Source organism: Chanodichthys erythropterus, chromosome 21 (assembly GCF_024489055.1).
Source record: "Chanodichthys erythropterus isolate Z2021 chromosome 21, ASM2448905v1, whole genome shotgun sequence".
NCBI classification, from domain to species: domain Eukaryota; kingdom Metazoa; phylum Chordata; class Actinopteri; order Cypriniformes; family Xenocyprididae; genus Chanodichthys; species Chanodichthys erythropterus.
Genome location: NC_090241.1, coordinates 13,416,206 through 13,429,452, shown reverse-complemented (window position 1 = coordinate 13,429,452; position 13,247 = coordinate 13,416,206). Strand labels below are relative to the sequence as shown.

The window sequence follows — 13,247 nt, the reverse complement described above, 5'->3', positions numbered from 1 at the left end:
CTGATATAAACTAGTCAAAAGTTTGATTTTGAATGTAAAATTTTATTCACCGGTTTTAAAGTAAACCAAAGCTAATAAATACATTTCAACTGCATCATTTTATAAAAAGTAGAACAATTTTTTTTTTTTTTTTTATAACAAACATGGAACATAACTACATCTGAACTTTACAAAGCCATACAAAAATAGGCATAAAAACCAACTTTGTTCCTTAATGGTCAACCAGGCAAATAAGTTATACTGACTAGATTAATGACAAACAGTTAAAGTTTTCATAGACCAATAGTATTTATTCTGATTAAGAGACAGATCAATGATTATGTTCACTGCCATGTGTCTTTTGTTTGCTCACAAGTCACCAGATCTAAAAACTAAATAATCAAGCATTTATCAAACCAGTTACATGATGAAAATTAAACAAACTAAATGTGCTTTGATTTGGTCAAATTAGCTTTTTGTATGGAACACAGTACTCTTCTGATATCTTGTTTTAAACATGAATGCAGGGATTTGCTTATAAACTACACAATGATAAAACCAGTGGAGGCACTGAGAAAAAGTACATCTGAGAAAGAGAGAATGAGAGAGTATGGTCATAAGGTTCTTGAGTAGCACTTCCTGTTTCTACTATCACTCCAAATCTTGTAGGTTTATGGTGCTACCAGTGAATTGGGAGTTATCAGATCCATTTTCATCTTCGGCCATGACTGTGGGTTCCTACAAATGAGAATATTTAGTTTGTGTGATGCATGTGTAACAAAGTAACAATTTCCAAATTGCAATACACGACAGGATAATTTTATGGCACACAATCATGTATTGGATTGTAATCCATCTTTTCCCTACCAGAACTGATCCTATATAAATCCACAAGACTCATTTTAAAAGGATATACTAAAAATAAAATATTTTCAGAAGGTCAATGACCCTGATCTTGATCTAAGTTCACACTGCCAGTGACTCTCTGTGATATGATCTCATTCATTTTCAATAGCTATGTTTCCATCCAAAGTTGCCACTATAACTTGGAATACTGTGTAAATTTAAATTGGAATATCACATAAAACATTTTTGAATAAAGCACCATTTCAATCCAGTGAATCAAAGAGAAGAAAATCATAACTTACTGATAAACAGTAACCAAATATCACTAAGAAAAATGGAAGTCACTCCAGTAGGAGAAGCCACTACTGTGGGTCTTATTTTGTATATAATAAATTACTTGCACCTAAGATAGCGCAGATGAAACGCAATAAATGCTGTCATGTTATCTTGTTTTCGGAGGTGGATGGGAAGCCTGCTGTATGGGAACGCAGCTGTGTAAGACAGTTCTGGGAGGTAATTATACCGAACACTTTTACAGACTTTGGCTAAGGCATTTAAAAATGAAGAAAAAAAAAAAAAAAAAAAAAAAATTTCAGATGCTATGCAGCAAGATTGGTCTGCCGTTTAGTCCAGTTATGCTAGCTGACATGCTAGCTGAACGCAACTACACCACACAACATGTACCACAATTATATGGAGCTCTGGATGGAACCCCCAATGAGGGTTACAGGGATTACATGAATTAGGGTTGGCTGATGTCTACCAAATTGGCATCGGACGATATCTACAGTGAAACATCACAATGGACAATGTTTCACTGACGAGGTGGGGGGGGGGATTTGATTCATTGGAATGAATTAGAAAAGCTTGCTATGCTCCGCTCCAGTGGACATGCTTTGTTAATGTGGCACGCGTCTGGAGAAGGAGAACGCGCATGGAGTTGGAAGGGCGAATGAAGAACGTTTGGCTTTAGATAAAACTACTAGAGGATATTGCTCTGAAATATCATTACCACAAATGATCCTGAGTGCTTATGGCGTGATCCGCACCGCTGTTTTGATGTGCTGCTCACTTCAACAAGAAACAGTAGAATGGTGCTACCGTTTTATCTCATGGTCTGGATGGAAACATGCTGGGGTCCGGCATTTGAATATCAGTGGTTTAGTTCATGTAAAACATCTAGTAGTTTTGAATGTAATTTGTATTGTGATCGGGAACAACTTCATTAAGTTATTACCTAATCAGAAAAAAAAAAACATCTGAAGTAACTGCATAGAAATTGAATGCATGCATTGCACTGGGTGATATAGCGTGATTAATTAAGGTGTTTTTTTGCGGGCGGGTTGCAAGGGATAATCACGATGCCGGCTCAAAATCGTGATTTCTGTCAGCATCGGCGATGGACGAAGGCATCATCTATCAGCCCAACCCTAAAGTGAACATTTTTCTTATTGCATGATCTGTTGTGGCAGTGTCACTTCGACTTTTTTGATGAGCATTAAAGAATTTATTCAGTAAATGTGTTTCCATCATAGTTTATGAGCATATCTTCTTATTGAATAATTAAAAAATTATAAGACTTAATTGAGCACAAGTTTTTTTTATGTGAATTTTTAGAATATGCATGCATCTTGACGATTCCATCAAGCGTTTTTGTGCAATATCAAGTGCCAGTGACTTAAGCAACATACAAGGAGCGTGTGCTGCTTTTTAAATTTTCTTTCATTGATTGCCATTCCAGCTTCTGTGGCTGTGTTCATAGTGAGACCCAGGTTTAGTTATTCAAAAATAAAACTAAATAAGATGTTCAAGATTATTTTTTTTCTAAAAACCTCAAGACTAAATTTGGATTAAAAAACAGCAAAAAAAAACAACAACAAACAAAAAAAAACTCTACTACAAATAAAATAGAGGATACAAAATGCAATGAATGAGGCTTTGTTGCTGTATGAACCTGTAGGATGTTGACAGGCAGATCCACAGTGAGCTGAGAGTGTGAACACGAGGTCTGTGAACTCAACTGGAAAGCCAAGTCTCCATCAGCAGCAGGGTCATCCTACAAAAAAAAAAAAAAAAACACTCAAATCAATGTACTGAACTGAAGTGAGAATGCTTTCAAATTCTTTCCCACCATCTCACCTGCAGCAGCTGAATCTGTACAAACTGTGCGCCTGTTACCGGATCCCGGATTGGTAGCTCACCATTTCCTGTAGCAGCTCCTTCTCCAAAATGAGCACTTGAATTAGATGACAGAGCAGAGCCGGTGCCTTTTGATCCTTTAGTCTTTCTTTGGCCATTCTCTGAGGCACAAGTGGAAGGGCCTGGGCATTTCTGTTTCCTCCTCTTGGCGAGCTGAATGGCCCTGTAGTCTGTGCGTGCTGATCCACTGCTCTCCTAATGGCAGAACAAAAGAACACTGTGCAGTCAGACATTTGGGTTAACTTCTTTTAAAATGACTGAAAAAGGAACATTTAACCAAATAAAAATGTTAAATTCTATTTTATGGCTAACAATTTCAAGATCAACATGCTCTTTCCAACTAACCATAACAGGGCAGGGAGTGACCGAGGGCAATTCTGTTATTTTCTGCCCACTGTAGGATCCACTGTGGCTAGGGAACACAAACTGACACATCCCCTTACTGCCATCTGACTGAGCCATGATCTCCACTCTGCTTAACAAGGGCCCAACGGCTGTCTCACTGCCTGCCAGGTCAGCCTTGGCCTGTGGACAAAGTAACTCCGGTACAGGATTTGCTGCAAGAGCAATGGAGGAGGAGAGAGGGGTGGAGAGAGAAGGAACAAGAGATGAACTGAGTGCTGGAGGAAGAGCTGATGTAAGTGAGGAAAGAGACTGAGTGAGCGATGAAGAGAGTGATGGTGTGAGAGTAGATGGCGATTCTACAGTCAAGGGATTGCAGGAATTCAGAGGGTGGAGTTGTTCAGAAGATGCAGTACTTTGAATTGCCAGAGCGGTTAGTGTTCCCAGCTCTTCTGGGTTGACTGTTTGCACATCATCCAAATGCAGTGTGGCATGGGGCAAAACCCCGCCACCTCCTCCAGTGCCCAATCCGGTGTCTAATACATGTACGCCCATATCTTGTCCAGCTGCTAAAATGAGAGGATCCACAGTTTTTGCCCCGTTAAGAGCCGATCCAACTGATGCTGGATCTATTGTGAGGATTCCAGCGTTGACCAGAGGCATGTCCATGGAGAAAGATCCTGCCCCAGAGCTGCTTTCACTCCCTACAGAGACAGCGGTGGCCCTAGGACATGCAGGAATGCTAGAGAAGAGAGAGGATAGGTCCAGACTGCTGAGTTCTGCTCCTGCAGGTCCTGAGGGGGCACTAACAGCCTGTGAAGTACTCGTCAGCTCACTGCTGGGGGTTAGAGTGGCTGTGTCATCCAACTGACTCAACACATCTGCGGGAAGAACGGAACATTATCAGCATGAGAGGAACAAAAGCAAGTAAATACATTTAACTGATAGTACACAGAGGTTATGGTGACACAATCAATCAATTTAAACACATTCAGGATTTTAAGATATCACTTTGATGAGCCTAAGAGGTCTATCCAGCTATAAACAATGATACTAAAACTTAATACCAAATATATCTTTGGCTAATTTTGGTTTTCATTAGTGCTGGGGGGTATGACTAAAAATCTGTATCAATGAATTTAACTTGTTGGAGGTTTATATGGCTGAAATATCAATTATATATCAAATATCAAACTAATGATTGATTTTACATGCTTATTTTACACTCCTGACAGAAATTAGAAAAATTGGTCACTGACACAGTTATCATAAATAGTGGTAAAATATTAAAGCTAGAGTCCTGAATCCTTCTCGTGACACAAAAGTGTGTCAAGATTAGATAAGAATCCCATGGTAATAGTGCGAGATGAATGTAAATAACAGGGTTTCTGTAGGTTTTATGAGGAAAAATAAGGCTTTTTAAACTCAAGATATACTAATACATTATGTATATAATTAACTTCTACAATGTCCATTCTGCTGATTATTATACAATAAAAGTGGGCAGTAATTTTTACTTTGTTGTATGTAAATGAGCAGCATGAATGTCCTACTATTATGTTCCATCAAAAAATATATGTTTTCAAGGACAAGAGGGTAAGTGGTGCAGGAATTTTGATTTTTATGTGAACTAAAAGTCTTGCTCCACAGTACACAGACCTGAAGTCGTGTGCGTGTCTGTGTACCTGGGCTGAGGTTGTGGTGTTTAAGCATGTGCGTCTTGAGGCTGCTGCGCGATGAGAAGTGTTTAGTGCAACCAGCAACAGGACAGCGACTCCTTAGACTGACTCCATCCTGCTTGTGCTTCTTAGAATGGATGTATAGACTACTGCGAGCTGAAAACTTCGCATTACAACCTGCAGATTTAAATACAAATAATATAATATAATAATAATATAAAACAACAACAATTACAAAATTCAATCTGAAATTAGTATTAAAAGAAAAATGTCAGAAATTTCACATAGTAAGTGATAGAGAACACACTGTACAATACAAAAACAACTTCTGCTGACTGACTAATGCTAACTTTTAAAGATCTGTAGCTGTTAAATTCTTCATAAAAATTAAAATTTTTCATTCTATTGTTCTTGTCCAGATAAGATGCTGACCTTCAACAGGGCATTCAAATGGCTTGGTACCCAGGTGTGTAATACTGTGACCCTTCAGGTGCTCGGCCCGTGTAAAGGACTTCCCGCAGCCTTCCTCTGGACATGCAAAACGTCTGTCATCATCGTGCTTCCTGAAGATGAAGATCAACACCTAATGAATCACTTCAAATCTTGTGACAGACTTTCAACATGTTGATGCTGCTTTTAAACAATATGCATTTAGAAATTATGAAATTAAATTGACTTGAAATAGTACGACTTCTGTCTTAAACCTGCATGCAGTTCACTGGAGTAGACAGATCTATTCAGTGTTACAAGTGACTTCAATTTAAGAATTATTTAGATGTTATCCAAATTGTGGACGACACTGGTGCATTAAAGGGTTAGTTCACCCAAAAATGAAAATAATGTCATTTATTACTCACCCTCATGTCGTTCCACACCCTTTCGTTGGCCGATGGCCGATTTCAAAACACTGCTTCATGAAGCTTCGGAGTGTTATGAATCAGCGGTTCGGAGTGCCAAAGACACATGATTTCAGCAGTTTGACACACGATCCGCATCATGATTCGACATGCTGATTCATAACGCTCCGAAGCTTCCTGAAGCAGTGTTTTGAAATCGGCAGTCACTATATAGGTTGTTATTTTGTTTTTTTTTGGCGCACCAAAAATATTCATCACTTTATAATATCAATATTGTGCCACTGTACTCACATGAACGGATTTAACCTGTTAACCCGCACTGTCACGCCGACGCACCAAAGCTTCTTTGTTTAAATTAGCTCAAATTTACTGTTACATTTAATATAATTACCTTGACAAACTATACATCATTAAAAAGATCTAAGACTCGAGCTTAAATTTTTAATCTTTATTTTATACTCAACATCGTATAGTGACCGTTATTTGTTAATATGCATCGGGAGTTATGAATATGAGAAACGGAGTCGTTACCTTTTCATTGAAATATGAGCGTCAGCTTCAGCCATTGAGAAAAAAAACTCTGTACGATCATCATGAAAAAACTCCACAAAATAACATCCCTCGGGGCTTTTAGCTTAAAAGCATGCACATTTGGAGAAATATTGATGGACTGTCATACGTTTATGTCAATTTTCTATACAGAGGAGTCATATTTATTAAATTTTTACCCAAAACGCACTGTTGTTATTATATGAGCGCTGTATACACTGACTACTGTGTGTCCAACACATACTCGAAGCCGGAGGGCGCTCTGTGCACCTTTAGTCCACAAATTATACAGCATGAACAAGAGGCAGTCATGTGACATACACAGAACTAACAGAGGCTACCAGACATCGCTATAATCATTGATATTAACATACAGAACGTTACTTTTGAAAGTAATAAATACACGATTGTGACGATATGTGGTTTATCTGTGTTCTTCACGCCATATCAGCTATTCATAATAGTAGATTATATTTATAATGCAATGCTAATCGAGATAGCTTTTCTCATTGTGCAGAATAGCCTAAAATGATATATTTTCTGTCTGATTTTTGATCCAAAGCCACATCACATCAAGTGAGAAGTTTGGTGAATGAAATGAGGGATTAAATCTTGAATAGAACATAAGTAATTATAATAGAGACAAAAGAAAAGAATAATAAGAGCCATAAGCTGGCTGGAGGTGTGAATGTGTTCAGGGGAGACTGAAACTGAATGGGGCTGTTAGCACCACAAACACAATATCGACAATACCCTTGAATAGATGACAATAAACATCATTTAACATTTTAGAGTCCTTTCTAAATAAAGTCTCATGACATGGTCTTGAAAAACATGTAATAAAACTCAGAGTTTTAAACCTATCATCTTCAGATTTGAAATGTAACATGGTCAGACATGTGGCTTTAGCTGCAGTGCATTTCTAGATTGCCACAAGGCCAACTTCACTTTCATTTTCATAAATATATTTCATAAAAATAAATTTCTAATAACTTTTCAAAATTTCAAAGCTATTTTAAACTATTTTCTTCTTTGTGACAATAATTATGAGATTACAATAAACTGCAAAGTGTCTGCTTTCAAATGAGACCTTACTTATGCTTTTAGTGCAAAGGGTTCATGAACTGTATCGGTTTTAGTTTGGGTATGTCATTTTTTGGGATTTTCCAAAAGCGGGGGTGCTGGCTAACAGGTTAAATACGTTTTTAGTACATTAATGGATCTTGAGAGAGGAAATGTCATTGCTGGCTATGCAGGCCTCACTGAGCCATCGGATTTCAACAAAAATATCTTAATTTGTGTTCCAAAGATGAACGAAGGTCTTATGGGAGTGGAACGACATGAGGGCGAGTAATAAATGACATTATTTCCATTTTCGGGTGAACTAACCCTTTAAAGAGTATATACATTTTAGCATTTTAAAGGATTTAATTCTGATTATTTCTAAGACAGTTTTACCATTTAATAAATTATAATGATGAAACTTTTATAGAGATATTAGGGATGCACCCAAATTTCTGCTACCAAAAATTTTCGGCCGAAACAATTATTTTCGGTTTCGGGCCAAAATGGTTTTGGAGGGCTGAAATCAGTAACTGAAACAAGACGTTTAATTAGCACTTCTCCCATGGCACGTTTTGATTGGGTTCAGCATCTATTTTTTGTGCGCATAACGTGGATAAACTACAACAGTTAAACATGTCAGCTGTGTGGACACTAGCTATAGATTGAAGATATTAATTTCTCGATTTTAATGATGTGATGCTTATGCTGGAAAGCTCTTTGGTCAACGACAGTTGTTTTAAAGGGATAGTTCACCCAAAAATTTAAATTTGATATTTATCTGCTTACCCCCAGCGCATCCAAGATGTAGGTGACTTTGTTTCTTCAGTAGAACACAAATGATGATTTTTTAACTCCAACCGTTGGCGTCTGTCAATCAAATAATGCGAGTGGATGGGAACTTCTACTATAAGAGTAAATAAAACTTGCATAGACAAGTCCAAATTAAACCCTGCGGCTCGTGGTGACACAATGATGTCCTAAGACACGAAACGATCGGTTTGTGCGATAAACCGAACATTATTTAAATCATTTTTATCTCTAAAACACCACTATGTCCAACTGTGTTCAGCACTCGCTTGGTGAGGTCTGATCGCGCTCTAACAGCGGCAGTGATGTCTCGCTCTCATTGAAGTATATGCATGAGACATCCCTGCCGCTGTTAGCGCGATCAGACCTTACTAAGCAAGTGCTGAACACAGTTGGACATAGTGGTGTTTTAGAAGTAAAAAATTATATAAATAGTGTTCGGTTTATCGCACAAACCGATCGTTTCGTGTCTTAGGACATCAATGTGTCACCACGAGCCGCGGGGTTTAATTTGGACTTGTCTATGCAAGTTTTATTTACTCTTATAGTAGAAGTTCCCATCCACTAGCATTATTTGACTGACAGACGACAACGGTTGGAGTTAAAAATCATCATTTGTGTTCTACTGAAGAAACAAAGTCACCTACATCTTGGATGTGCTGGGGGTAAGCAGATAAACATCAAATTTTCATTTTTGGGTGAACTATCCCTTTAAGTGTGCTATAGAAATAAATTATAAATAAATATAAATTTTGTTTTGGAGATCTTTAATATGTTATCAATGTTATCAATGGAGTGCCTCAGTTCAAGCAGCAGCACAGATCAAATGCACAGAACCAATCTCATCTCCTCTTTACAAGTTACAGCATGAAATAAACATGGGTGAACATCAGAAGATGTGTTGAATGATACATTACAATCCTGTCTTAAGTAATCACTCAATCAGCATTTCAACTGGGGAAAGATGTCAATAAAATGTCACTTAAAGCAGAACCAAGTAACTTTTTTTTACCTTCATAAATAGTTTAAGTCCTTACGATGGTTAATTGACTTGTAGTGGTGTGTTTGAGGCGAGCACTAACCCCTTCTGGCACGTCTACGCCAGAATACAGCACTTGCAACTTGAGCTGCACCGACCCGTAACAATCTCGCCTCATGTTCACGTTTACGTGAGAGTGACAAAATGCTTTACGGTAATTCAAAAACAATGTATATATTATGTCTTTATAAGACAATTTCAAAAATTACCCACCTCCATCGAGTGTACTGTATTTGCAAATTACCCACCTCCTCTTTCTTGTACTGTATTTGCAAAACTACTGCGCTGGCGAGTGTTGTAGTCGTTGTAGTCCAGAGCTGTGCTTGGAGTATTTATGACAGTGTCATTCACTGAAGGAAACTGTAGGGGGAGCTTCACAAATCTTGCTTAGTTCTGCTTTAATGTTACATTTACCTCTAAAGAGCTATTCAATATCCATAAACTCAGTTAAAGCTAGAACAAAATAACTCTTGCAAAAAGAAGAGCACTTTGCAAAATATATTACCTGTATTACATGTTCATTATATTTTTATTCAACCTGTTAGTGATGCATGTATGCTTAAATAAAAAAAAAACAATTTATTACAGTTTATTGTTGTTTAAATGTTCACATTTCATCAACAAACTGGAGTAGAAACAATTCCGTTATTAAAATTTAAAAATAAAAAAAACTGCCTTGTTTGCATTTAAATGTTTGTACAACTCAGTTTTAGCTATTTGAGTGTAATTAAATAAGTTTGATTAATTAATTATCAATTGATTATTTTTGGTTTTCGGCCAAGTGCACTCTGAATTTTGGTTTCATTATAACAATATTATTCACAATTACAAGAAACTTGTAGTGCAATAGGATATACAGTATAATCGTGCATGCATGTATGGGTATAAGAGGTTCGAAACTCTGCTTCTCACCGTTTGTGCCGCAGTAATTTGGACATGCTTGTGAAGGTCCAGCCACAGGAATCGGAATCACAAACAAAAGGTCTTTCACCTAGGGAAAAAAATTAGTACTGTTAGAACATAAAAGTGATATGACTTTATTCCAAGTATCCATGCGTTTTTTCACCTGTGTGGCTGCGGAGGTGTATTTTTAGCCGGCAAGCCTTGTCATAACGCTTGTCACAGCCAGGATAGGTGCATGTGAACTGAGCCATTTCTCTGAAGTGGGTTCTGTTGTGGGAGAACAGGGCGCTGAAAGTGATGAAGGTCTTTTCACATCCTGAGGAGGAAAAGAAACACCACCATTAGTATCTGCAATACTGTCATTGTTAACTTTGATATATTAGTTAAGATATCAAATCAACTCACCTGGAAACTCACACTTATGTGGTCTCTCAGGCTCAAAATGCGTTCTTTGATGATTAGTGAGTCTCGTGGCAGTGCGAAACCTCTCACTGCATACTTCACAGATAAATGCATTTTCCTGGTCATGTGCTCGAACATGAGCTTTTAGATTGTAGACTGTGGTGAAACGCCGACCACAGTTTTCCCATTCACATTTATAAGGCCGCACTTTGTCATGAGACTGCAAGTGCCGTTTCAGTTTGTACGACGTTGTGAAGGACCAATCACATCCCTCTACTGTGCACTTGAAGGGACGCTGGTCCTCTGTGTGTAGAACCAAGTGGATTTTGAGATTTTGCCGGGTATCAAAGGTGCTGGAACAGCCTGGTTGGGGACATCTATACTTTACAACTGAACCTTTCTTGGTCAATCCTGATACAGTTAATAGGTTTATTGGCTGTAGTTCTTCACAAGCAACCGATTTGCTTTTAGAATTTTCTTCTATAGCACAAATGGTTCCTTCCTCTTGCTTAATTGGCAGACAAGAGTCCAGAGTAACACCTATTTCAGATAGCAAACAGTCATCAGCAAGAGTCAATTCTGAGTCACTGTTGGCGAATCTGGCTTTAGGCTCATCTTGTACACTTGAGTTAACATTGCTGATTTTCCCGATGGACTTACTTCCACTGTCATAGTTGAGCAGCACAAGATCCTCATTGTCTTTCATTCCCAAATGTTCTTTTAAGCTTATCATTCCATCCTCCTTGTAAGCATAGCCCTCTGGCGGGGTGGCTAGGGTCAATATTCCATTTTCAATAGTCACAATGATACTCTGATTGTTAATCATGATGGTCCCAGAGAATGCTTCATGCACGGGTATTGGAGTCCCATCAGGACCACAGTCCACATTACTGCTGGACTCTTGGTTTGCATAATCCATGATATTCAATTCAGCCATCTCTGGTGCCACCCTGTTCTCTGGTACAAATACAGGGCTGTTATTTTTTGCCACACACTGCATTAATTCTTCTGTTGAATGTTCAACTAAATTATTGCTGAGCATTTCTACGGTAGAGACCTTTGGCGTTTGACTGCTCCCAGCATAGTCTTCTGATAATATTGGGTCTCTATTCTCTGCCACAAGACAGAACTCGTGTCTAGCATTTTGGTCTGTTCTCTCAGATCTGGTATTTAAACTACTGTGGCTTGACAAATGTCCAGATCTGAATGAAGTTCTGTTGAAGTTTCCATCTGAATCTACTGGGGAACGGAGAGCCTTTGACTTAGATGATGATGATGATTCATTCTCTTCCGGTTTGTATTGTCGTTCCTTGCTGTCATCTTCTTTATGCACTATATTAAAAACCACATAAAGTTCCTCTGGGCTCTTGCCTAAAGAGGTAGAGGTGTTGCTGAGAATTTTCTCTGTCGTGTGTCTTTGTTCACAGCTTTCAGAGTCCAGTAGGGGAAGCGCCATTTGCAGATCGTTATCCTCATGTTCATCGGCCCTCTCAAATTCGGAAGGCAGCAGCTCTAATTCATTAAACACCTTTTGCCTGGACGCATTCACGTCACCGAGCTCTGAAACTGCGGACGGTACATCATATGTCTTCTGATGGCTGTTTTGAAGAGACAGAGCGCAGCCACTGCCATTTTCCGCAACCCGAAGCGGCGACGACCTGGCCCGGTTGTTGTTGTCGTCACTTTCTATGTTCAGCGATCCCGAAAGATCCGAGATCGCATTTTCAGTCAGACGTGTTTTCGCATGAATTCCTGAAGCTGTTGTCTGCTGAGAGAATGTCGTGTGAAGCGGGACGCCATGTTGGTACTGAGTGTTTTTTGTGTCAGAAAGCCCCTGGATTTCCATCTTGGTGTCCCTGTAGCAGCAGCTCATGAAAGCTCCGCCCTTCACATATGAGTACCTGATCCTGATAGGCCGGTATAGAAATTACGTCATACCAAAAAACATTTTTTTTAAGAGTGTATCAGTGCAAAAATCTGCATAAAGTGAATCAGGAGCTAAAACAATGTGCAAAGTTACATTAGGTGCAATGTATTGTTGAATTCAAATTCTTAAAAAGGGGACACACCCACTTGATGGAGTACTTACAAGGCATTTATGATGCAATAAGAGTTATTAACACATTATGTTACATTTTAATTAATCCTTGCTCTGACAAACCATGTTTGATAAAGGAGCATTCCACTTAAACTATTAAGCAAGAGTAAATTGGTATAAACTCTGTTTGTTGTACAGTTAAATGTTTCCAAGAGATTCTTTTGTCATTTTATTTATTTTCTTTTTTTGAAAATAATTTATTATTTTGATCTAAAAAGCTTTCAAGTTATTCTGCTTAAAAGCGTCTTTATGTTCCTGTTGCTTGTACACAGAAATATGTGTAAATGTAATAGGTTTTGTTTTTTTAAAAACAGTGATAAGACTTGATCTCACTGAAGAATGTGCATGTATATAACATTATGGATGTCTGTGTACATGGACCATTACTGTAAAACAGGAGACCCTCCTGAATGCCTGTTTAATTTACACCCTGTGCACATCCTTACTAGTTACAACAATTATGCAAGGATAGAAATGTATAA

At 38.2% G+C, this 13,247-nt stretch overlaps 1 protein-coding gene across 1 annotated transcript; it reads right to left on the bottom strand.

The window, feature by feature from the left end:
* Positions 1-100: 100 nt before the first annotated feature.
* On the bottom strand, positions 101-13,082 carry si:dkey-156n14.3 (zinc finger protein ZXDC). Its single transcript, XM_067374759.1, has 9 exons — positions 10,671-13,082; positions 10,429-10,581; positions 10,275-10,353; positions 5,478-5,608; positions 5,052-5,222; positions 3,370-4,247; positions 2,965-3,219; positions 2,780-2,881; positions 101-717 (listed from the first exon to the last, which is right to left on the bottom strand). Exons 1-9 carry the CDS (start codon positions 12,538-12,540, stop codon positions 631-633), a joined length of 3,726 nt encoding a protein of 1,241 aa, XP_067230860.1. The 5' UTR covers positions 12,541-13,082; the 3' UTR covers positions 101-630.
* Between the last annotated feature and the right edge of the window lie 165 nt (positions 13,083-13,247).

Coding starts and splice junctions, on each gene's coding strand:
- si:dkey-156n14.3 (XM_067374759.1), bottom strand. CDS start 12,540: ATGAGCTGCTGCTACAGGGACACCAAGATGGAAATCCAGGGGCTTTCT. Junction 10,354..10,428: donor ACACCTCCGCAGCCACACAG/GTGAAAAAACGC, acceptor TTTTTTCCCTAG/GTGAAAGACCTTTTGTTTGT. Junction 2,882..2,964: donor TACAGATTCAGCTGCTGCAG/GTGAGATGGTGG, acceptor TTTTTTTTGTAG/GATGACCCTGCTGCTGATGG.